The 27,193-nt window shown below is 42.2% G+C and overlaps 1 protein-coding gene across 1 annotated transcript in view; it reads right to left on the bottom strand.

Annotated features, from left to right (window-relative positions):
• Positions 1 to 27,193, bottom strand: part of LOC136886273 (thrombospondin type-1 domain-containing protein 4) — a 173,242-nt gene that overhangs the window by 84,417 nt on the left and 61,632 nt on the right. Inside the window, exon 3 of the mRNA XM_068229310.1 lies at positions 12,466 to 12,632. Within this exon, the coding sequence (XP_068085411.1) occupies positions 12,466 to 12,632 (167 nt within the window). The remainder of the gene's footprint in view (positions 1 to 12,465; positions 12,633 to 27,193) is intronic.

The following is a 27,193-nucleotide window of genomic DNA, read 5'->3' as shown; positions in this document are numbered from 1 at the left end:
CAATAAAGTGTAATTGTATCATCACGCTGGAATGAACATTCCAAGTTCAAGAACGAAATTTTAAGATCGTTAGAATAAGAGATTTTCTGTACAACAACTTTGAATAAATTAGTATACGTCATTAAGTTCGTCAGTATGTGTTAAAAGATTAGCTGAAAAATATTCATATAAAATGTAATTTAGGCTGTTTGTATTATGTTTGATAGGAAACAATTTTGTACACAACGGGCCACTAAAAGTTCAACACTCGTAACAACACATCTAATATGGTGTGTAGAATGGATAGATTGTGGGATGATATGGACAAAGCGCAATGCAGCAGCTTATCACATGCATTTGTTATGTTCCCAATAAATAGAATAAACAGGAGTACAGAGAACCATCGTAATGTGAACAATCGGTAATTGGTCATTGTTCGTGTGTAAAAATGGCTTTAAGTATATCTCGTACAGAATATGGCAACGAGAATTTCGAAAAAATATTTTCAGAATGCAGATTATTTTTGAAGGCAGTTGTACTCGTATCAGACAGAACAATAATTCTGGTTGAATGATTAATATTTTCAAAATTTACTGCTAAAAACACTAAAATATTTACATTTGTTTAAGAAAAAAGCAATAATACACTTTTTTACAATATATAACGATTTTCTTACATTTCCGATTAGTTCGTCACCTTTTGTATTTGGCATTTTCTTAAGATCTATTTTAGGAATCTTGTGTAATTTATTTCTAGATACATTTCACATTAATGTCTTCTTTTGTTTTTTGTAGCATGCCATGTAATAATAGTTTAACAGAAAGTACAGTAGATGATCTTCACATGTAGCCAACGTCCTCTTCCTGTATCCAATTACCTAGTTTCACTGCAGCCACCTGAATTATAATGTCGCCACCCTTAGGGACAAAGAGTATAATTACTACGTAGCTCACGATTCAATGAAGGTGCGGAACGAGTTCATTAGAATGTAATTACCATTGATTTCATTTAATAGACCCTTGATGAATTGTTGTGTTCTAGAATCGGTCACAAGAGAAATGTGAACTAAAGAAGGTTACGTTAGGCGGACTTGGTTTAATTTCCAAGTCCAATACACTCATTACGGCAATTTGGTTTTATCAGCACTTGAGAGTTTGTTGAGAAGTGTTAACAAAGGATCCGCGGTAGATTATTAGCCTACATTGCACTAAGTACTGGAGATCCTGAAAAGGCATCTGATAATGTTGATTGGACCAAGCTATTTGAGATTCTGAAGGTGATCGGGATGAGATACCGAGAACGAAGAATTATCTACAGTTTGTATAAAAATCCGTCTGCAGTGATAAGAATCGAGGGATTCGGAAAAGAAGCAGCAATCCAGAAAGGAGAGAGGCAAGGTTGCAGTTTGTCCCCTGTTAATATAGAACAATCAGTAAAGGAAATCAAAGAGGATTTTGGGAAAGGAAACACAATCCAAGGAGAGGAAATCAAAACCCTGAGATTTTCTGATGAGATTTTTCTTTTATCTCAGAGACCAGAAGATCTGGTGAAATTGCTGAGTTGTATGGACAGAGTCTTGGGTAAGAAGTACAAGATGAAAATAAATAAGTCCAAAACCAAAGTAATAACGTAATGGAGTGCAGGCGTAGGAAGTCAGATGATGCAGGAAATGAAGTCTTAAAGGAAGTGGATGAATATTGTTTCTTGGGTAGTAAAATAACTAACGATGGAAGAAGGAGGACATAAAATGCAGACTAGCACAAGCAAGGAAGGCCTTTCTTAAGAAAATAAATTTGCTTACTTCGAACATTGATATAGAAATTAGAGCGACGTTTTTGAAGACTTTCATCTGGAGTGTAGCATTACATGGAAGTGAAACATGGACGATAACTTGCTCAAAAAGGAAGAGAATAGAAGCTTTTGAAATGTGGTGTTACAGAAGAATGCTGAAGGTGATGTGGATAGATCGAATCACGAATTAAGAGATACTGAATCGAATTGGTGAGAGGAGATCGATTTGGCTAAATTTGACGAGAAGAAGAGATAGAATGATAGGACACATCTTAAGACACGCAGGACTTGTGCAGTTGGATTTGAGGGAAGTGTGGGCGGTAAGAACGGTAAGGGTAGACGAAGGTATGACGAGCAGATGTAGGATGCAGCAGTTATGCAGGAATTCAACTGTTAGCATAGGATAGGGTAGCATGGGGGGCTGCATCAAATCAGTTTATGAACTGATAACTCAACACACAGCACTAAAACAAAGGCAAATGCATAAAATTCATGGGGACCCTTGGAGGAGTGGAAAGATTCCACTATTCGTAACCTCGGCACATCCGACTCGTTGACCGAATGGTCAGCCTACTGGCCTTCGGTCAGAGGGTCCTGGGTTCGATTCCCGACCGGGTAGGTGATTTTAACCTCCATTGTTTAATTCCAATGGCCCGGGGGTTGGGTGTTTGTGCTGTCACCAACATCCCTGCAACTAACCCACAACACATAACACTATCCTCCACCACAATAACACGCAGTTACCTACACATGGCAGATGCCGCCCACACTCATCGGAGGGTCTGCCTTACAAGGGCTGCACTTGGCTAGAAATAGTCACACGAAATTATTATAACCTCCGCACAAAGTGTGATAGTGTGGTTAGCCCTATGCCCGGCCGCATTACTCCCAGGAATTAACCTGGTACTCATTTCTAATGTAGGCTGAGTGAGCTTAAGGGCGACGTATCTCACCAGAAGTCAAAATTCCGTTTCTTAATTTCTCAACTTCCTTCCAGGGAATGAAACCAGCGTCCTTCTAGGTGAAACCCCAGTGTAACTGAAGGAAATTCGTTTTCCGGGATAATTGCCACTAATAATATAATGGATACCCCCTAGTTCCGTTTTACTGATACGGGGTCTGGAATAAGGTGAGATTACATTATATGGCACGATTTTTTACGGCTGGATACTCTTCTCTTTTTTACAACTTGCTTTAAGTCGCACTAACACAGATATGTTTTAAGGCAACGATGGTATAGGAAAGGCCTAGGAGTGGGAAGGAAGCAGCCATGGCATTTGCCTGGTGTGAAAATGGGAAACCACGGAAAACCAACTTCACGGCTGCTGACAGTGGAATTCGAACCCACCATCTACCGGATGCAAGCTCACAGCTGGGCGCTCCTAACCGCACTGCCAGCTCCCCCGGTGATACTCTTTCCGACGCCAACTTAAGTTGAGGAGTTACTGGATTGTGAAATGGATGATGGTGAATGAAACTGGGAAAGAACAGGTGGAACGAATCATCTGTAGCCTATAACAAGAACTTTCCCGGCATTTGCCTGGAAGTAAAAAAATGGGAAACCACAGAAAATAATTTTCAGGACAGCCAACGGTGGGGATCGAACTCACCCGAATGCAGAGCTTGATTCCATAACTGCAGCGCGTTAACTCGCGCAGTCACTCCACTCGGTCTACTGAAATATATATATCTGAGATTGGTGGTGGTGGTGGTGGTGGTGGTGGTGATTACTATTTTCACAGGAAGTACAACTCTGCAACCGCCCTCTATTAACACCAATCAGAGGGGAAAATTGAAGGTGTCAGACATTTCGATAAATGAAGGTATCGGCCAAAGAAAAACAAGTGCGACGAAGGGTGTGAAATTGAAAGACTCCCCAGGTCTGGTACTTTTTCAATTTACTGTACGTCACACCGACACAGACGGGTCTTACGGCAACGATGGGATAGGGAAGGGCTAGGAACGGGAAGGAAGCGGCTGTGACTTTAATTAAGGTACAGCCCCAGCATTTCCCTGGTGTAAAAATGGGAAACCACGGAAAACCATCTTTAGGGCTTCCGACAGTGGGGTTCGAACCCACTATCTCCCGGATGCAAGCTCGCAGCTGCGCGCCCCTAACCGCACGGCCAACTCGCCCGGTCGTAGGTCTCGTAAACCTAAAGCCGTCGGGATCAGAAGAAACAAGATTTGACCAAGGGTGGTCGGACTGGATAGATAAAAGTGAGGAGTCTGGCACAAGTACAAAGCAATGTCAAACTCAGCTAAGAGATCCGTGGTTGCCAACTCACGCTCCCAAGTTAAGATCCCCTGGGGCTACTTTTACGACGGGCAGGGGATACTGCGGATGCTGTTCTACTGCCCGCACCCACAGGGGGATATTAATCTGAGAGATAAATGCTGTACGTACATTTAAAGTATCATATTGAAAGTCTTCTTCTCCTTTTTCTGGTCCCCTATTAGAAGATTGGTGACCATTATTGAGTAAGTTTTCCTCTTTTGTGTTTCCAGTACCAGAGTTGTTGTATCGTTGATTTCGAACCACTGCCAGACGTTCTGCGTTCAGAAAAATCTTCTCCGCCCAAGTCCTCGTTCCCCATCCACCTTGCTTTCTATGATCACATGTATCAAGCTGTGTTTGAGATTTCGGAAGATGTGACCAAAATATGCTGCTTTTCTGTGTTTTGCGAGGGTTGACACTTGACGGAGTATCTCCCCGTTGGTGAGGTGGTCTACCCATGATGCCTTAAACGTTCTGCGATAGATCCACATTTCAAAGGCTAGGCACACACTTACAATTTCCGTCGTTGCGGCAGAAAATTCACCGTCGCAGGAATTCATTCTGATGCGCGTACTGCAATTTAAAAATCAGTTTTGTTTGGAGTTCATTAAAACCACTGGCCGGTTCCATGGCTAAATGGTTAGCGCGCACGCCTTTGGTCACAGGGTTCCCGGGTTCGATTCCCTAACCATAATCGGTTAATTTCGCTGGCACGTCGGTTGGGTGTGTGTGTTATCTTCATCATCATTTCATTCTCGTCACGACACGCAGGTCGCCTAGGACGTAAAAAGACCTGCACCTGGCAAGCCGAACTTGTCCTCGGACACTTGCGGCATACGCCATTTCTATTAAAACCGCTTACGCGATTGCTATTTTGCTTCGTGTGAGAAGTAAACGTAAACGGCGCTACTGGGTTCACTGTTCTTGTTGTTTCAGTCATCAGTCCGTACACTGGTTTGATGCAGCTCTTCATGCCTCCCTCTTCCGTGCTGACCCTTTAATTCTTACATAACTACTACATCCTACATCTGCCCTAATCTGCTTTGTCATATTCATACCTTGGTCTACCCCTACCGTTATTACCACCTACACTTCTCTCAAAAACCAACTGAACAAGTCCTGGGTTCTTAAGATGTGTCCCATCATTCTATTTCTTCTTCTCGTCGAATTTAGTCAAATCGATCTGCTATCACCAATTTGATTTAGTACCTCTTAATTAATAATTCGATCTATCTATCTCATCTTCAACATTCCTCTGTAACATTACATTTCAAAGGCTTCTATTCTATTTATTTGTGAGCTAGTGATGGTCCATCTTTCACTTCCATACAATGCCACGCTTCATACAATAGTCTTCGAAAACATATTTCTCATATATCAATTTGTTCGAAGAGAGCAAATTTGTTTTCTTAAGGGAGGCCTTCCTTTCTTGTGCTAGTCTGCATTTTATGTCCTTCTTATTTCTACCACTGTTAGTTATTTTACTACCCAAGTAACTCGACACTATAGCTGTTTAAATCCTTATTAATTCTATTAATTCTACAGGTTGTATGAATAGATTAAGGGAGGAATGATATAACTAAAGGCGAAATGTAGCTGTTCATCACATACATTTCTTACTTTCCCAAAGAATGGAATAAATGGGAGTACAAAGGACTACTCTAAAGCAAAGTAAGTTTATTTGCCAGTCGTTCGTGTGCACAATTTTATGAAAACGTATGTGAGCATCCCTGTGTATCTTTTTTAGTATTACCTAATGAGTAATAATAGTTTTGATAAATTACTTGAAGTGATAGGTCCAAAAAACACGTACAAAACCATAATATTGAGAATACCTGTACAATTTCAGAGGCGTTTATCAGTAACGCTGATGTAAATACAACATTATCGTGAATTCGTTATGATTGTAAGCAGTTTTCATATACGATTATCTGGAACCACGACTTGTGCGCAGACGTTATTTCCTTTCTATAGGCTAAGACTCATTCTGAGACAGCGATAGTTGCGTCGCCGAGGAAATAGGTCTGATTGAATTTTCTTAATTAGTGCCATTATACAGTCGCATGTATATGGATTTTATTTGTAGTAATGAGTTTCATTTTTGCGGCAAAACAATCCTGCGATTTTAAATCGTAAGTGCGCGCCTAGCCAAAATCCTGCAGTCGGTTCATTGACGAAGAAGTACTGTGAGAATTAATTCGTGCAAATGGGCTAAATTTTTGTAATAATAATGTTTATTTAATTTTCTGTACACACTTCAAGAGAACGCATTTCTTTTTGACATAAATGGCTGGGGGCCACGAAATTAGCAATACAAAATGTGTGACGCGATGTTACCTGGCAATCGTGCAGGCTGTGATGTGCAGTATTGATGGATGACCATGACTGAGAATCATATAGAAGGCTCTTTTATCAATGAGGCCTCATCTTATTATAGTCTAGATAAATTATTTCATTCGTGGTATTCTCATAGTTGGTGGTGGTGGTGATTAGATTTATTGTTTTAAGAGGAAGTACAACCAGGCAACCATCCTCTATATAACATTAATCGGAGAGAAAAAATGCAAGGAATCCGACACTTCGAAAAATGAAGGTATCGGCCAAAGGAAGAGAAGGGCAACGAAGGGCGTGGAAATGAGACTCCCAAGGCCTCGAGTGCTCTAATACCGTCGGGGTCGGAAAAGAATAAGAGTTGACCAAGGGAGGTCGGATGGGATAGATGAAAGTGAGTTTCCTGGCACAAGTAAGTGGAAGCAATGACAGTTAAGGGTCCCACGTTCCCAAGTTATGAACCCCTGGAGCCCCTCTTAGTCGCCTCTTACTACAGGCAGGGAATCCCGTGGGTGTTATTCTACCGCCCCCACCCATAGGGGGTATTCTTTTTTATGCTAGGGGCTTTACGTCGCACCGACACAGACAGGTCTTATGGCGACGATGGGATAGGAAAGGCCTAGGAGTTGGAAGGAAGCGACCGTGGCCTTAATTAAGGTACAGCCCCAGCATTTGCCTGGTGTGAAAATGGGAAACCGCGGAAAACCATCTTCAGGGCTGCCGATAGTGGGATTCGAACGTACTATCTCCCGGATGCAAGCTCACAGCCGCGCGCCTCTACGCGCACGGCCAACTCGCCCGGTAGGGGGTATTCTCATAGGCCGTGAGTTAGTTTCCACCTTTCGATGCAATGAATCCTACACTGTCTTGTCGAATTCAATTTCCATACAGATTTCTCTTGAAAACGATTCGTTAGCTGCAAACAAATTCATCGTTATCAATTTGAGTTTAATTTATTAAAAGGAATATTTATTATCATTTGATTTTCCCAAAAGGGAAATTTGACACCACTTCCTTTTTTCCCCTTTAGATTAACGGCAGCAATACTTTGAACAGATTAAGCCAGTTCTCTTCTTTCACTGTATTAAGATCTTTTTTTTTTGCTATTTGTTAAACGTCGCGCCGACACAGATATGTCTTATGGCGACGATGGGATAGGGAAGGCCTGGGGATGGGAAGGAAGCGGCCGTGGCCTTAATTAAGGTACAGCATTTGCCTGGTGTGAAAATGAGAAACCACGGAAAACCATCTTCAGGGCTGCCGACAGTGGAGTTCGAACCCACTATCTCCCGGATGCAAGCTCACAGCTCCGCACTCCTAACCGCACGGCCAACTCGCCCTGTGATGTATTAAGATAATTTGCGTAAGTCTGTTAGTAGAAATGTCGTATGGCTTTTAGTGCCGGGATATCCCAGGACGGGTTCGGCTCGCCAGGTGCAGGTCTTTCTATTTGACGCCCGTAGACGACCTGCGCGTCGTGATGAGGATGAAATGAGGATGAAGACAACACATACACCCAGCCCCCGTGCCAGTGGAATTAACCAATTAAGGTTAAAATCCCCGACCCGGCCGGGAATCGAACCTGGGACCCTCTGAACCGAAGGCCAGTACACTGACCGTTCAACCAACGAGTCGGACAGTCTGTTAGTAAATTAATCAATTTAATCACATGGAGTGATCGCGATTTGAACCACGGAGTCCAACGGTAACAGGTCGGCGCACTGCCGCTTGCGCCACTGAGGCTCCAGTTACATTTACTGAAGTACGCGTCGTACTCCTCTGTTAGTGGGGGTGGTAGGGTAACACCCACGGTATTCCCTGCTTTTCGTAAGAGGTGACTGAACGCGACTAAAGGAGTGCGACAGGCTAGCCATTAATTAATCATTCACTCAAAAGAAAGGCAAATTATCAATGCGCGAAAGGAAGGCACGCTTTGCTGACCGACACTGAGCAAACAGGCAGCACTGCTGTTCGAGACAGGCAAGATACAAGAGCTGGAGCTAAGCGGTTTGGATATGTAGGGCTTTGAGTCTATTTTGCTCTTTGCAGATAAAACGACTCCACTGACGATATACAGTCTGCACTTAACTATAGAGAGGTGGGAGTGAGCTGTGTAGCTTACACGGTAAGCCTCTGTGATGGAGGGAGTGCTTACTTGTGAATCTATTTTAGATGCGTATGTTAAAGGGACTGGGAGAGAACTTGGAAAACAGCTACACGTTTGGAGTATAAATGACGTATAACTGAGTGGTATACCGGGTGTTTCAGTGAAAGCGTGCCAAACGGAAACTAATAATTTAATGGCGTATGGCCTCCGAAGAGGCCTGGTGAAGGTCATTTTCTAGTAGACGGCCTATTAGGCGACCTGCATGTCTGTGAAGATAAGGGACCTACCTAGGATGATTTCTAATGTTGAATACGCCACACACACCCAGCCCCCGAACCATTGGAATTTACCAATTAAGGTTAAAATCCCCGACCCGGCCGGGAATCTGAACCGAAGGCCAGTACGCTGACCATTCAGCCAACGAGTCGGACAAACGGAAACTAGTAATAGAGGACGTTACACCGAATATTTCGACGTAAGGATCATATGGTCTGCGAGGCCAGCCAAAGGTGATATGGACGAAAACATCTTTAAGGCTGGTATCACACTATCAAAGAACTGTGTCAAAGATCTTTTGTAAACTACATGACAGTGTAATGGAGGAATATTAAAAAAAAGTCCCTTTATAAAATTTAATAACAATGCTATCGGCTTTACGTCTCACTAACTAATCACAAGCGACGTATACTTACGGTATTGCTCACAAAATGGTACTAATCATAGGCAATGTAGACCCACGGTATATCACACGTTATGGGAACGCCCACAGGCAACACAAATCCATGGTATTAGTCACATAATGGTTCTACTACTCTGAGGCACCGGAGACCCATGGTTTTACTCACACAGTGGTACTAATCACGGGCGCCAGCCAAACCCGTTTCTCACTTAATGGCACTAATCACAGACAACGTAGACCCATGGTGTTTCGCGCGTAATGGTACTCATTACAAGTATTCTCATGGTTCTAATGTCATCATTCATTGGTCGCCCCTTTTAGTCGAGTCTTACGACAGGCAGGGGATATCTTGGGTGTATTCTTCGTCTGCGTCCCCCATCCACAGGGGGTAAATGCAATTGGCCAGTTGGTTTGTTTCTAAGCATACTCCGAAGGTACTCTTCTATTGTATTCAAGACTAGCTGATATACCCGTGCTTCACTACGGAATTCTTTATTTGAGGTGAGGTAGTGTACACGTAAGATTTTATTAAATCGCATATAGCTCTTAGCGTTACCCCAGAAACACGACGAGGAGGTCACCGTTTCTCTTATTCAACCAGTTCTTCACTATGGTTTCGAAATCTGATCGCTCAATCCATCGCTGGATGATCCATCAAGGATAAATTGGAAACGTTCATAACCGTTCATCTCTCATGATGTGTTTCAGGTACTGGAGCTTTCTCTCCCTGATGGTTCTCAGAAGGTCCTGGTTTTTTCTTCGCCCGTGCTCGTAGTTTTCCTTTCTATCCAGTATATTCGCAGCATTTATATCGAACTCTTCGATTCGACGTTCCAGCTATGCATTGAGCGTCCAGCTTTAGACTGTTGAGTGTCCAGCTTTAGATTAGAATACGCGGCGACTACTATTACTACCCTGAAAGAGGAGGTGCGTCTCCTACAAGGTGACGCCGTCTCTCAGGCCAGGAGATTTGTGTCGGAGAAGGAGATGTGCGGAGAAAGTGAGAGGGTTGGCGGCCGTGGCCCACCCTAGGAACTGTCTCGGCATTCGCCTTAGTGGAGGAGAATGGAAAACCACGGAAAACCCTTTTCAGGACAGCCGACGGTGGGGACAAGCCCCTCTCTGTCTCCCGAATACGGAGGCGTACAACCCCTCCTCTGCTCGGGTGGCCGGTCGGAGTGTAGAGCTGTCGGACCATGGACCAGCCGTGGCCACTTGTGGGTCGGGACCCACTCTGAATCTACTGACTCAGCTTTCGAAACCATCGTGAAAGATAGTGGAAATGTAACAGCGTAACAACCGAACGTAGAGCTAAAGACTGATATTACGTAGGCCTATACCCCGATTGGTAAGGAAGGTCCTCGTGTTGACGAACGCGCTTCTGGTCTGTTCAGTCCTCGATAATGTTCCTTTCTTTAGATCACATTCCTCGTATTTACCTAGTATTTACTTGTAGGTCAAATAATAACTTCTGAAGACCGGAAATCCGACACTGATGTTTTCAAAGGTCGATATTAGTTGAATGAATATAATCTACATAGCATTAAATATTATATTCATCATGGTCATCATTATCGTCATCATCCAGTTCTAGTAAGCTGTGTTGTAATGCAGTATCTACTTTATTTTCCCCTATTTTCCAGTGAGTATCCGGCAGGCAAATGCTAACAAATATCTCTGTAGGCCTAATCACTCAGAGTAGCCGACAATCCATTTGACAATGCTCCGATAATAAAACGCGTTTGATTAGTAGGATGAGAGGAACACGATGAAAGCTTTTATAAAGCCAGATAAACAACAAATGGGAGCTACAAATGAGGCTACAGTATTTGTGTCTGGTGACCTGATTGTGACAGTCGTTGGACCACACCGGCTGGTGTAACTCAATGCGCTAAGCCGTAAACCGTGGTGGAAGTTAGCATCCCACTAGCGGCCAACCTGAAGTGCATTTTGAACTGTTTTCTGCATTTCATTTTATAGTATTCCTTCCGAATTATTCGTAGTGGTTTCCTTTTCTATCCTAATACGAATCCCATCGACCCACCAATCAAATATAGTCATCAGTATGAAAACCAGAGCACTGCAGGTTCTCAGGTAGATTTCACAACGGGCTGGGTTAACAGAAGAACACCGGACTTCTGATCCCAAGTTGATGGGTTTGAACGCGGCTCAATCCAGTAGTATTTGAAGGTGCTCAAATAGGCCAGCCTCGTATCCGCATGTCAAAAACCTCCTGCGTGACAACATTCTGGCAACTCAGCATCTCCGAAAACTATAAAAGTAGTAACATCATTACAGTATCAAGTTCACGATGGGGTTGATGATCAAGACAGTTTACACCCCCAACGTACGAGAGGTAATAATAATAATAATAATAATAATAATAATAATAATAATAATAATAATAATAATAATAATAATAATAAAATAATATAATTATTAACAATATCCGACCACTTGGATGAATATTCAGCGTAGTGGCCTTCGTTTAAGAGGTTCCTGGGTTCCATTTCCGGCGGTGTATTTTAGGACTCTTTAATAGGTGTTGAACGAACTTCAACAGCTCTGGAAGCTTGGTCTTCATTTCCAGATTATTTTGAATGCCAACCACACTTAAATTCATTGATTGTACAATATATAAAATCATTCCTCAATGTAATAATTACCGTTTCATTATCAACGTCACCTTTAAATAGTTCACTAAGATCCTGAAATTGCTTTCCATTCATTTCACTTACTTAATTGCCCCTCTTAAGTATTTTTTGGTTTGGATCCAATGGGATTTTGGCCCAATGGATTTGGTACTTCTGAATTACAAGTGGTGGTGGTGGTGGTGATTATTGTTTTAAGAGGAAATAAAACTAGGCAATCATCCTCTACTGTATATAATATTAATCGAAGAGAAAAATGGAAGCGATCCGAAGAAAAACAAAGGCCACGAAGGGCGTGAAAATGAAAGACTGGTCTCGAATACTCTAATACTGTCGGGGTAGGTAAAGAACAAGAGTTAATGAAGGGAGATCGGATTGGATAGGTGGTGAGGTACCTGTTGCAAGTAAGTGGGAACAATGCCAGGACTAAGCTACGGGGCCCGTGGTCAACAAAGCATGCTCCTAAGTAAAGAGTCATTGGGGTACCTTTTAGTCGCCTCTTCCTACAGGCAGGTGATACCGTGTGTGCTATTTTACTGCTCCCACCCACAGATGGATGCTGAATTGCAAGTAACATTTTCCGGAAAGATAAGCGACCTGTTGAGCAGTGGTGAGGGTCAAGCGATTGTAACTGGACAATATAACTTACCATGATATCGACAGGCTCAAGTAGAGGGCCAGGAGAAGAGATTGATTCGCCTCCCGAATTGTCTTGGCGTCTATAGGTGAAGCGAGCGCCACCAGCGTCGTATTCTCCCGACCAGTTAATAGCCCAGTTGCCATTGATGACAAAACTCCCGTCAGGACGTCGAAGAGCTGGAACAATAAGAAAAAATAGTTTAAATATACAAAATAGACCTAGAATGTGGTGTATGGAACAGTCATCGCAGTATGGCCGGATCAATATTGGGAAGGGAAGGGGGATGGCTTTGAAACTGTCTTTCAGTCATACTAGAAATGATGTGGGGTTTTCCTACTCGAATTTCAGATGACCATTTTTTACCTAGTATACAGGTTTGAATAACCATCACGTGTAGTAGATTTTGTGTATAAATGAAACTAATTTATAACAGTTGGGTACTTTAGTCTGTCGAAACTGATTTTTTAATAACTAAATGTATAAACGGACTGAAAAAGAAAACATATATTAACAGAATTATACCTGAAAAAGAAACGACTTAATTAAATTATTATTATTATTATTATTATTATTATTATTATTATTATTATTATTATTATTATTATTATTATTATATGTCCGCCTCTGTGGTGTAGTGGTTAGCATGATTAGCTGCCACCCCCGGAGGTCCGGGTTCGATTCCCGGCTCTGCCACGAAATTTGAAAAGTGGTACGAGGGCTGGAACGGGGTCCACTCAGCCTCGGGAGGTCAACTGAGTAGAGGTGGGTTCGATTCCCACCTCAGCCATCCTCGAAGTGGTTTTCCGTGGTTTCTCACTTCTCCTCCAGGCGAATGCCGGGATGGTACCTAACTTAAGGCCACGGCCGCTTCCTTCCCTCTTCCTTGCCTATCCCATCCAATCTTCCCATCCCTCCACAAGGCCCCTGTTCAGCATAGCAGGTGAGGCCGCCTGGGCGAGGTACTGGTCATTCTCCCCAGTTGTATCCCACGACCAAGAGTCTGAAGCTCCAGGACACTGCCCTTGAGGCGGTAGAGGTGGGATCCCTCGCTGAGTCCGAGGGAAAAACCGAACCTGGAGGGTAAACAGATGATGATGATGATTATTATTATTATTATTATTATTATTATTATTATTATTATTATTATTATTATTATTATTATTATTATTTTTATTATTACTATTATTATTATTCACTTCCAACAATAGGCATATGACTCCTCGTAATAAATATAAAGTAGATTGCCGTAGGTGCTTCGTCAGACAGACTTGTGGAATGACCTAAGAATGAATGTGTGAGTGAATGGTCAATTATTGTTGTATTAGAATTAGTTTTTGAATTATTGTAATGATGAATAATATTATTGTATTTAGATTATAATTAAACATTATGATAATGTTCATAATTAATATTTTGCTGACAATAAGACTACAATTATATTTATACTACTATTATTATTATTTGCTGCAATTTATTGTTTAATGCTGTAACAATGCTTAAGTATAAGAAAGGGCCCAGAGCTCTAACTTCCTTGCGTCGTCGATAACCTTCGATGTGTTTGTGCGACGTTCAACCATTAGCAGTAATAATTAGCCCGTCTGGTGGCCATGATCGTTAAGGCGCTGAAGTCTAAACGGTCTGACACGGAGGTTAGCCGGTTCGAGTCACGTTGGTCGGTAAAATTTTCACAATCAGAATGTTGGCCGGCAGGGCAGGCGAGGTGGTGGTAGACAATTTCTATTCACTAGATTGCATACCAAAGACCTGGATTAAATTCCAAACTTCTCCGCAGTGCTCATATGGAGTGAGTGCATATGACAATATCAATCAATACTGATCTGCATTTAGGGCAGTCGCCCAGGTGGCAGATTCCCTATCTGTTGTTTTTGTAGCCTTTTCCTGAATGATTTCAAAGAAATTGGGAATTTATTAAACGTCTCCATTGGTAAGTTATTCCAATCCCTAACTCCCCTTCCTATAAATGAATATTTGTCCCAGTTTGTCCTCTTGAATTCCAACTTTATCTTCATATTGTGATCTCTCCTACTTTTATAAACGCCACTCAAACTTATTCGTCTACTAATGTCATTCCACGCCATCTCTCCGCTGACAGCTCGGAACATACCACTTAGTCGAGCAGCTCTTCTTCTTTCGCTCAATTCTTTCCAACCCAAACTTTGCAACATTTTTGTAACGCTACTCTTTTGTCGGAAATCACCCAGAACAAATCGAGCTGCTTTTCTTTGGATTTTTTTCCAATTCTTGAATCAGGTAATCCTGGTGAGGGTCCCATACACTGGAACCATACTCTAGTTGGGGTCTTACCAGAGACTTATATACCATCTCCTTTACATCCTTACTACAACCCCTAAATACCCTCATAACCATGTGCAGAGATCTGTACCCTTTATTTACAATCCCATTTATGTGATTACCCCAATGAAGGTCTTTCCTTATATTAACACCTAGATACTTACAATGATCCCCAACAGGAACTTTCACCCCATCAACGCAGTAATTAAAACTGAGAGGACTTTTTCTATTTGTGAAACTCACAACCTGACTTTTAACCCCGTTTATCAACATACCATTGCCTGCTGTCCATCTCACAACATTATCGAGGTCACGTTGCAGTTGCTCAGAATCTTGTAAATTATTGATTACTCTATACAGAATAACATCATCCACAAAAATCCTTACCTCCGATTCCACTCCTTTACTCATATCATTTATATATATAAGAAAACATAAAGGTCCGATAATACTGCCTTGAGGAATTCCCCTCTTAATTATTACAGGGTCAGATAAAGCTTCACCTACTCTAATTCTCTGAGATCTATTTTCTAGAAATATAGCAACCCATTCGGTCACTCTTTTGTCTAGTCCAATTGCACTCATTTTTGCCAGTAGTCTCCCATGATCCACCCTATCAAATGCTTTAGACAGGACAATCGCGATACAGTCCATTTGACCTCCAGAATCCATGATATCTGCTATATCTTGCTGGAATCCTACAAGTTGAGCTTCAGTGGAATAACCTTTCCTAAAACCGAACTGCCTTCTATCGAACCAGTTATTAATTTCACAAACATGTCTAATATAATCAGAAAGAATGCCTTGCCAAAGCTTACGTACAACGCATGTCAAACTTACTGGCTTGTAATTTTCAGCTTTATGTCTATCACCCTTTCCTTTATACTCAGGGGCTACAATAGCAACTCTCCATTCATCTGGTACAACTCCTCCGACCAAACAATAATCAAATAAGTACCTCAGATATGGTACTATATCCCAACCCATTGTCTTTAGTATATCCCCAGAAATCTGATCAATTCCAGCCGCTTTTCTAGTTTTCAACTTTTGTATCTTATTGTAAATGTCATTGTAATCATATGTCAATTTTAATACTTCATTGACCTTAGTTTCCTACTCTATCTCGACATTTTCCTTGTAACCAACAATCTTTACATACTGCTGACTGAATACTTCTGCCTTTTGAAGATCCTCACATACACTCTCCCCTTGTTCATTAATTATTCCTGGAATGTCCTTCTTGGAACCTGTTTCTGCCTTAAAATACCTATACATACCCTTCCATTTTTCACTAAAATTTGTATGACTGCCAATTATGCTTGCCATCATGTTATCCTTAGCTGCCTTCTTTGCTAGATTCAATTTTCTAGTAAGTTCCTTCAATTTCTCCTTACTTCCACAGCCATTTCTAACTCTATTTCTTTCCAGTCTGCACCTCCTTCTTAGTCTCTTTATTTCTCTATTATAATAAGGTGGGTCTTTACCATTCCTACACCTATAAACTTACAATATAAGAAATTAAAAGGCTGATATTTCACAGAAAACACAATTGTCCATCTATATACTGATTCTCCACGCTGTTGATGGTGATTCGTCCGTCGGATGGAGACGTTAAGCCTTGAGCAGATCGCTTGGTGCTAATCGACAGGAGTAGGCTATGTGTTGGCACCAGGTTTCACCTTCTCCCTACTATCATATATCATGTCATTCTTTCATCTCATTAACTCCTCCGATGAGGTTGACGTCAGGAAGGGCATCCGGTCATAAAAACCCGCCACGACAGATTCATCTCACCTCATAAACGGGACATGGGTTGGACAAATAATAATAATAATAATAATAATAATAATAATAATAATAATAATAATAATACGGTGTGAGGTGTAGAAGTCACGTGTTCACGCCATTTCCTTTCTTTTTTTCCAATACCTTAGCTCTTTTCGAACGATCGAACGCCTTCCTCACCTGTTCTGATTAGACATGAGAAGGATGGTTATCTACTTATTAAAACTGTAATCACTACCACTACTATAGGCTACTTGACATACAGTTCCAAATTTGTAGGTGAGCCACTCCTCTGCATTAGCACGCGAGAACTCCATCAGAGAAAAATCCATTCGGGGAGTTCATCAGATTCTCGTGGTAGAATAAATCTTTTTTACTTGCCAAGAGATGGGATTCAGTCATTACAGTGCAGCATGAATGACATTCTCGTCCTCCAAGTATGAATCGTACGCTATCGGCTCGCTTGCTTGATATATGTGAAGTTTGTTCGTACTTATGGGAATATATTTTTACAAATTAGGGGTATTTTTGAGAAATCCGAATCCTTGGCTGAATGGTCAGCGTTGAGGCATTCGGTTCAAAGGGTCCCGGGTTTGATTCCCGGCCGGGATTTTAATCGCGTGTGATTAATTCCTCTGGCTCGGGTCGGGGACTGGTTGTTTTGTGCTTGTGCTAACACTCTCCTCTTCATATTCACACAACACACCACACTACCAGCCATCACAGAAACACGCATTAATGATTATATACCTCCACACTGGCTGGCGTCAGGAAGGGCATCCGACCGTAAACGGGGCAAATCTACATGTTCGACATAGTTCGCACGCGCGACGCTACAAGGTGTGAGAAAAGCGTCAAAAGAAGAAAAAGAAGAAGAAGAGGGGTAGTTTTGATAAGTAACGTAGTTTTCATTTAATAGCGCTTCAAAGTAAGGCAAAATTTGTGGTCACACGCATACTCTCTTATAATATGGCGCTGTGTTGACTCGCGCGCTCAGTTGGAGGTTAGCTGAAACAGCAAAAACAATTGAATAAGTAAGTCTATGACCGAGCTCGATAGCTGCAGTCGCTTAAGTGCGGCCAGTATCCAGTATTCGGGAGATAGTAGGTTCGAACCCCACTGTCGGTAGCCCTGAAAATGGTTTTCCGTGGTTTACCATTTTCACACCAGGCAAATGCTGGGGTTGTACCTTAATTAAGGCCACGGCCGCTTCCTTTCTACTCCTAGCCCTTTCCTGTCCCATCGTCGCCATAAGACCTATCTGTGTCGGTGCGACGTAAAGCAACTAGCCAAAAAAAAAAAAAGGAAAATAATAATAAGTCTATGAAACCCTCAAAACCCTGCAGCCGTTACAATAGTGACAGCCTACCGCCAATTATTATTATTATTATTATTATTATTATTATTATTATGATTATTATTATTATTATTATTATTATTATTATTATTATTATTATTATTATTATTATTATTACAAGTTGCTTTAACTCGAACTGACACAGAGAGGTCTTATGGCGACGATGGGATAGGATTGGGAAGGAAAAGGGCGTGACCTTAATTAAGGTGTGTAAATGGGAAACAACGGAAAACTATCTTCAGGGCTGCCGACAGTGGGGTGCGAACACACTATCTCCCGAATCAAGCTCACAGCTGCCCGTCCCCAACCGCACGGCCAACTCGTTCGGTGTTCTACGTATCACATGTAATTGTGTATTTTTAATCACGTGTACTATCGTAGGGTGTGATCAGAAGCCTGAGTCACGGGAAGGAGCCGAAGCACACCACTCAGTTCGAACGTAAAGCCTGCAGCGATGTCTGTCAGGGAGCTATGTTCTGCATCTCCCCTTTATGTATTTATGTATCCTGCGCCGCTCACTTTCCTCACTTTTATCATCAGCCTGCATCATTACGGCGTACTACACTCACTCACTCCAGCAGTTCAACCTAACGAAGCGCATCGTCAAATTATGACGAGTTTTCTGCATCGTGAATAGTCACCCCTTTTCTTTTTTCGGTTTTATTTAAAGGATCTAATTTGACAATTTTGTCCACTAACTTCCTCCCAACTTGTTCGTTAGATTACTCGTTCACAGAAACTGCCTTCGGAAGCAGAACATGAAGGAAATCAGTGGGTTCCTCGTCTCCAGGGTTCCAAATCCCAACATCGAGTGTGATTTTAACAAATACGATCCAAATGAATTAGGTGATTATGAGAGTTACAAAGGATAAAATTGCAGGTTATGATGATTACTATATCGCAAATCATTAACAAAAGATTCTGCAATCTTAGTACTCATCCATTTCATTATTAAAGAGTATGTTAAGAATAAAATTATAGTTAAAGAAACTAATAGTTAATTCTTTAATGGAGCCCGGACGTGAACATTTCATCAAAAAACTTATTCAGATTTTACACTCCTTTGAATAAACCAAATTTTCCTGTATCTTAAGAATATGGAATTCTTATGTGTTGGTACACCAGTATTAGTTTGTTCCTAATATGGCGGCACTTAATAGATTTAGTCTTGTAACGAAATACTACGGCCACTAGAAGGCAGTATAGGCACAAACATCCCCTACTAATTAAGGTATAGCCCCAGCATTTTCATGGTGTAAAAATATGAAACCACGGAAAACCATTCTTCATGGCCCCGATAGCGGAGTTCGAACCTAACTTGCCGAATACAAGGTAAATGCTATACGGCCCGAACCGTACAACCAAGTCACCCGGTGTACGTAGGGCATTACCTTTGGTTACTTCATTCTGTACACGGTTCGATGCACATAACACAAATTATCCGTTTCAGCAAACATTGAAGTGTTTGGTGTTGAACACGTGTACCAACACTGAAATTAATCGATAACGTTAAGAGAAGTGAAAAATACCTCCAAAAAACCAAACCAAACCACATGACGCAACAGCCTGAAAAGTCAGGGCCTACCAAGTGACCGATGCTCAGCCCGAAGCCCTTCAGATTACGAGGTGTCATGTGGTCAGTACGACGAATCCTCTCGGTCGTCACTCTTGGCTTTCTAGATCGGGCCCACCACCTCACCGTCAGATAGCTCCTCAATTGTAATCACGTAGGCTCAGTGGACCTCGAATCAGCCCTCAGATCCAGATAAAAATGCATGACCTGGTCGGGGATCGAACCCGGGACCCCGGGTAAGAGGCAGGGACGCTACTTATGTACCGCGGAGCCGGCGAAAAATACATCCACTTATTATTAACTAATATCGATGATTGTTATTTAAAGGATCCTAACATCTAGAAATTTTCCCCTTGTGTTATTAATTAATAACTCTCTTCGGGTTAAGACCACAGGTAGTTATGTTACTTTAAATTCCCTTATAGTAGGGCAGTAGGCTAAATCAGTTCATAATTACCGGTGTTAACAGATTGAAAATCACATTTGTTTGCACAATGACGTTCAAATGTGGCTCATTATGATATCTGTGTAGTGAATGGAGGAGAGTTTATGAACAGCACTTGTCGAGCCACCGGTACGGAAAGGATTCAATTAGGCCTACATCATTTCATAAATGAGCGCCCTTGATTACGCTCTGGAACTGGGAATTGATTAACTGCAGTTAATCTGTTGCCTAAAGCATCCAGAAAGCGGTACTTATGAATTGCAAATTCTGATTAAGTAGACGTAATGTGAATATAAGCTTATATTTGTCCTAAACGGTTATCGGGGAAGTTCTGAGTGTTTTCTGGGGGAGAAATGATACAAATGCTTAAGGGAAGGTAATAAACGAATTATTCAACAGGTACACTTTCGATCATGTTGCATTCAGGTACACACCGGCTTGCACTGTACTAAATTAGAACTAAATACACTGACTGACAGTGACAATGCAACACCAAGGAGGAGTGGTTCAAAAGGGATGAAAGTTGGGGAAAAAGCAGAGACGGCATGGATGAATAATTGATGTTTATTTCAAACCGATATGCAGGTTACACAATGCTCACGGCATCGACTCAGTAGGATGTAGGACCACCGCGAGCGGCGATGCACGCAGAAACACGTCGAGGTACAGAGTCAATAAGAGTGCGGATGGTGTCCTGAGGGATGGTTCTCCATTCTCTGTCAACCATTTGCCACAGTTGGTCGTCCGTACGAGGCTGGGGCAGAGTTTGCAAACGGCGTCCAATGAGATCCCACACGTGTTCGATTGGTAAGAGATCCGGAGAGTACGCTGGCCACGGAAGCATCTGTACACCTCGTAGAGCCTGTTGGGAGATGCGAGCAGTGTGTGGGCGGGCATTATCCTGCTGAAACAGAGCATTGGGCAGCCCCTGAAGGTACGGGAGTGCCACCGGCCGCAGCACATGCTGCACGTAGCGGTGGGCATTTAACGTGCCTTGAATACGCACTAGAGGTGACGGGGAATCATACGCAATAGCGCCCCAAACCATGATGCCGCGTTGTCTAGCGGTAGGGCGCTCCACAGTTACTGCCGGATTTGACCTTTCTCCACGCCGACGCCACACTCGTCTGCGGTGACTGTCACTGACAGAACAGAAGCGTGACTCATCGGAGAACACGACGTTCCGCCATTCCGTAATCCAAGTCGCTCTAGCCCGGCACCATGCCAGGCGTGCACGTCTATGCTGTGGAATCAATGGTAGTCTTCTGAGCGGACGCCGGGAGTGCAGGCCTCCTTCAACCAATCGACGGGAAATTGTTCTGGTCGATATTGGAACAGCCAGGGTGTCTTGCACATGCTGAAGAATGGCGGTTGACGTGGCGTGCGGGGCTGCCACCGCTTGGCGGCGGATGCGCCGATCCTCGCGTGCTGACGTCACTCGGGCTGCACCTGGACCCCTCGCACGTGCCACATGTCCCTGCGCCAACCATCTTCGCCACAGGCGCTGCACCGTGGACACATCCCTATGGGTATCGGCTGCGATTTGACGAAGCGACCAACCTGCCCTTCTCAGCCCGATCACCATACCCCTCGTAAAGTCGTCTGTCTGCTGGAAATGCCTCCGTTGACGGCGGCCTGGCATTCTTAGCTATACACGTGTCCTGTGGCACACGACAACACGTTCTACAATGACTGTCGGCTGAGAAAACACGGTACGAAGTGGGCCATTCGCCAACGCCGTGTCCCATTTATCGTTCGCTACGTGCGCAGCCCAGCGGCGCATTTCACATCATGAGCATACCTCAGTGACGTCAGTCTACCCTGCAATTGGCATAAAGTTCTGACCACTCCTTCTTGGTGTTGCATTTGCTCTGTCAGTCAGTGTAGTTCCAAAATTATTGCAAATCTTTGTACTTTAAGTTATACAGTTGCTTTTCATCTTAAGCAATTCAGACCCAAAGTTCATTAAGAAACGCAGCAATCTTGAGTTCTAATTTAATGTTCCCTTTTTGCAATTTTCTTTACCTCACACCGACACAGGTAGGCTTTATGGCGACGATGGGATATGAAAGGGCTAGGAGTGGGAAGGAAGTAGCCGTGGCCTTGAACTACAGCCCCAGCATTTACCCGGTGTGAAAGTGGGAAACCACGGAAAACCATCCTCAGATCTGCCGTCGTGGGTTTTGAACCAATCATCTCCCAAATGCAAGCCGATAGCTACATGACTCAAAGCGCACAGTCACTTGCTCGGTATGGGAAAATCTGTCATCACTATTTCTTGAAGAATTTTTCACTCTTTCTGATTTTTAATTGCAAATATCTCATGAAAACATCATTTACAAAAGAAAATTCTACGCAATTTTCCATGTAAAAAGCGTGTTTACTAGCTTGGCTGTACGTAACTTTCATATCCTCCGCGGTATCATTCTTGCTATCTTCACTATTTGCATCATCTCTTCTCGATTTACTGTAGATTAATCTGTAGCCTAGACCTTCTTTATCGACCAACAAACCATTTAATCACAGTACCACCGGGCGAGTTGGCCGTGCGCGTAGAGGCGCGCGGCTGCGGGCTTGCATCCGGGAGATCGTGGGTTCGAGCCCCACTGTCGGCAGCCCTGAAGATGGTTTTCCGTGGTTTCCCGTGTTCACACCAGGCAAATGAGGCAAATGTTGGGGCTGTACCTTAATTAAGGCCACGGCCGCTTCCTTCCAACTCCTAGGCCTTTCCTATCCCATCGTCGCCATAAGACCTATCTGTGTTGGTAAAGCAACTAGCAAAAAAAAAAAAAAAAAAAAAAGAATATCACAGTACCTCCTTCTGAATTTTTTTCAATATCTTTGAAATAATTACGTCGTTGTGGCCAGAATACTACAAGGTCTTGCAATGTCGTTATTGAAATCAATACTGACCTGCAATTTACCATAAGATGTCTCCATAATATTTTATGCGTTTTCAACTACTGTTACCTTTCACGTAGAAAAGTCGAGCTGAGATATTCTCGCTCCAATCATTAAAATTACATTTAGCTGCGAAAATGATCACATGACGGAGGTCTTAGTATTGAAATTGTAACCTTTAAAAATGTACTAAAGCAGATTTGTGGATTAATTGCAAAGTGAATTAACCGAACACGAATCATGGAGAGGTCATACTTCACCTTTCACTCCTCCTGCATGGAGAAGGCTGTGCCCCTTTATAATACACTATAGAATGTTTCGAGTGAAACATATTATTCTACTTAGTCTACAACGATATTCACAATACGAGGAATGAGTCTAATGGAAAAGAAAAGAAAAGAAGACATACGGTGCCAAAACATAACTCTCGTATACAGGCCTTTCACGGCGTTGTGCACAAGGAAACGGGGCATGGTAGGGAGAGTGGAACGAAAGAGGGCCGTATCGCTTTAACCACAGTCTCGCTTAGTTCAGCCAATCGATTGGAAGCTTGGGTGTCGAACGGGATTACTTTATTCATGAAAAGCAGGCCCAGATTTCACTCCCAAAAGGTTGTTTCTCAGCGCCAAATAGCAAGTTTTTAAGTTTAGTGTTAAGTAATCTTTAGCCCTTGAAAACGATTAAACATTTTAGATTTCGTTGTGTATAATAATTATTTATAAAATAAAACAATGATAAATGAAGTTGCCTAATTATCTTTTGCAGTTACATAAATCAAGTAAGATTTTTCAGGAAAAATAAACTATTTCCTTGTTTCATTCAATGATATACGCTGGAGTTTCTGAAAATGTATTGAAATATAATGAAACAGGCGTATTAAGTAAACGTTTTGTAAGCTGTCAATACATGTATGTTTCTAATATGTTAGACAAGAGAGTAATCAACAAATCTACTGAGAGAGAGGCTTTCAAATCTAAAGAGAACAGGTTTATTGCTTTTCCCGTAAAATTATTTAAATCACGCATATGAGGTTTCATTCGTAGGTGTCTAAATGTATTACCCTCAAAACATGCAGTTGGTGAGGTCATCCTTATATTCACAACGCCTCCTATTGTGGAGTTTATTCGAGTGTGCATTCCAGAGGCGTATCCTGTTCACAATGGATTTCTTCGTGAAAGAACGGTTTACACTTAATTTCCTGCGATTGTATGTTATTTTTAATTAATTAAAAGTCATACGATATTTGAATGATGGGATGAATGAATAATATTTCCTTTCCCAATCACGGATGGCCAGCAAGTGGGGAGAGAGTAATAATTTATTGTAATTATATTAATTACATACCGTTAATTGTTTGTGACACAAAAACTAAAGATATTCCCGAACAACAAAATGGTACAAAACATACCTAATTAAAACATTTTTTCACTACATAGGTTGCTTAAATATATCATAAATCGATCTTGGCCATGTACATCTACCTTTCTATAAAATAAGAGTTTTGTCTGTACATTGCTCAGAATTTGATAAGAATAGTATTTTTGTATCGGCTGTGTTCACAGTAACAAGGAAATGCACTTTTAATTATCCGTCATGTCTGTCTAATAATAATAATAATGCTATTTGCTCTACGTCCAACTAACTATTCTTTTACGGTTTTCGGAGACGCTGAGGTGCCGGAATTTTATCCCGCAGGAGTTCTTTTACGTGCCAGTAAATCTACTGACACGAGGCTGACGTATTTGAGCACCTTCAAATGTCACCGGACTGAGCCAGGATCGAACCTGCCAAGTTGGGGTCAGAAGGCCAGCCCCTAAACCGTCTGAGCCACTCAGCCCGTCTGTCTGTCTGTCTGTCTGTCTGTCTGTCTGTCTGTCCGTCTGTATGTATGTATGTACGGGTATCACGAGAAAATGGCTAAAGAGAATGTAATAAAAATCAGTATGTAAAGTCGGGGAATGAGGCACTAAAATCTAGTCTATAAATAATTTTATTTCCTCTGAGTGAAATGGTAGTTTAGGGGAAGAACTAACATTTTATTAACGGGCGAGTTAGCCGTGCGGTTAGGGTTGCGCAGCTGTGAGCTTGCATCCGGGGGATAGTGGGTTCGAATCCCACTGTCGGTAGCCCTGAAGATGGTTTTATGTGGTCTCTGGTGTGAAAATAGGAAACCACAGAAAACCATTTTGAGGGCTGCCGACAGTGGGATTCGATCTCACTATCTACCGGATTCAAGTTCACAGGCGCGCGCCCCTAACCGCACGGCTAACTTGCCTGCTAGATGGGATTAGATGGCAAGAGAACACTAATAAACAAGTTACAATGTTCATGAATATTATAAGCGCAATGCGTAAGTAGGAATGTTAAAACTCAGTGACAGGAAGCGAAATTAAATTAAAACAAGAAAGCAAAGCAGAAAGTATAAGCAAAATGTTAGAAGGATAGCGTACTCTACTGAATGAAGTTAAGTAGGAAGTGTACGGAGTATGCCCGCAAATATCCTCGACTATAGCCCTGGCTGAGGTCCACGACGAAATAACCAAACTAATGGGTAAGCGGTTGGCCCTACTGAAAAATGAAGTACACTATGTGCTTTGTAATTACATTTTCTACAGGAAACGTCATATCCATGGCTTTCTTTAAAAACCTCGTATGTCCGTATACTCTTCCTATCCATTATATTCCTTAAGACTGGTCACGCCTCCCAGTTCCAAATTTATATGCAGTCCAAAAGAATAATTTTCTTTATGGTCATTTTCCTCTGCCACTTTGTAAAGGAAAATGAACCTTAAATACATTATACTGTAGGAGTGTGTAAATTTGCCATGCAATCAACATCCCTACAATACGGTACGTTAAGGTTCATTTTCCTTTAGACATTAGCCAAGGAAAATGAACACAGCGAAAATTATTCTGATGGACTGCATACACATATATGACCGGGAGGCGTGGCCAGTCTTACGGGATATAATAGGTAGGAAGAACATTTGGACATCATCATCATCTGTTTACCCTCCAGGTTCGGCTTCTCCCTCGGACTCAGCGAGGGATCCCACCTCTACCGCCTCAAGGGCAGTGTCCTGGAGTTTCAGACACTTGGTCGGGGATACAACTGGGGAGAATGACCAGTACCTCGCCCAGGCGGCCTCACCTGCTATGCTGAACAGGGGCCTTGTGGAGGGATGGGATGACTGGAAGGGATAGGGAAGGAAGAGCGAAGGAAGCGGCCGTGGCCTTAAGTTAGGTACCATCCCGGCATTCGCCTGGAGGAGAAGTGGGAAACCACGGAAAACCACTTCCAGGATGGCTGAGGTGGGAATCGAACCCACCTCTACTCAGTTGACCTCCCGAGGCTGAGTGGACCCCGTTCCAGCCCTCATACCACTTTTCAAATTTCGTGGCAGAGCCGGGAATCGAACCCGGACCTCCGGGGGTGGCAGCTAATCACACTAACCACTACACCACAGAGGCGGACACATTTGGACATACGAGGTTTTAAAAGAAAGCCATCGATATGCATTTTCTTCGTAACTCTAACGGTATTAACACGTAGCTACGTGAGGCGTATGTTTGCAAGTAAGGAATAAACCAGCCAGAGCACACGTGCTAGCCTCTTACAGCATTAGGAGACCACAGTCCTCGATCAGCGTCAGTATCTTAAGAATACTTTTTGAAATGACGTCCTGTTTCTCATTCTTGTCGTCAGTTAAGGGAGATGCAATATTAAATATTTCTTAAGCGTCCATTTTTATTTCCCGAAGGCAGAGTAGTTAATATTATGTTCAAAGACAGTTAAGCAAATCATCCCCACATACTACATCAAGAAACATAACAAAACACTTGTCAGCTAACAATTTTCCTACGGGAGCCAAAAGCAATTCGTTATCAATCGGATGGGGAATCACCAAATAACCCCCGGACATTTTCATTCCCCTTCTTTATTACAGTTCTGACAAACGTAATCTCTGTTGGCTTGCCCTACAATGAGAAGTGGAGCTCGCGGCTAGAAGACTTCGTTTATTTTTCTCATCACTACATGAGTCTTTATGAGAAAGTCTAGATGGCTCTGCTATCTGTATCTTTAAGGTAGTGTCGACTACCGCAGATTATTATAATACTTCATTGCACTTATTTAGGCAAATATTTTACCATGTTGCAGGGAATTCTGCGATATATACGGTAATCATTATCATCAGCAAGAACTGTACAATATTAGTAATATACACAGAGGGACAAACACGCCATTTTCATATGAAAGCATTATTTTCAATTAGTTATTTAAAGCATTAATTATTGAGGAATAAAATCTTGCATAAAAAAATAAAATAAATGGTTGATTTTGACTACGTGTTACGAATGCACT

The sequence above is a fragment of the Anabrus simplex genome, chromosome 1 (genome assembly GCF_040414725.1).
Source record: "Anabrus simplex isolate iqAnaSimp1 chromosome 1, ASM4041472v1, whole genome shotgun sequence".
In the NCBI taxonomy this organism is placed as follows: Eukaryota; Metazoa; Arthropoda; class Insecta; order Orthoptera; family Tettigoniidae; genus Anabrus; species Anabrus simplex.
The sequence above is the reverse complement of the archived record's forward strand: the minus strand, read 5'-3'. Positions and strand labels throughout refer to the sequence as shown.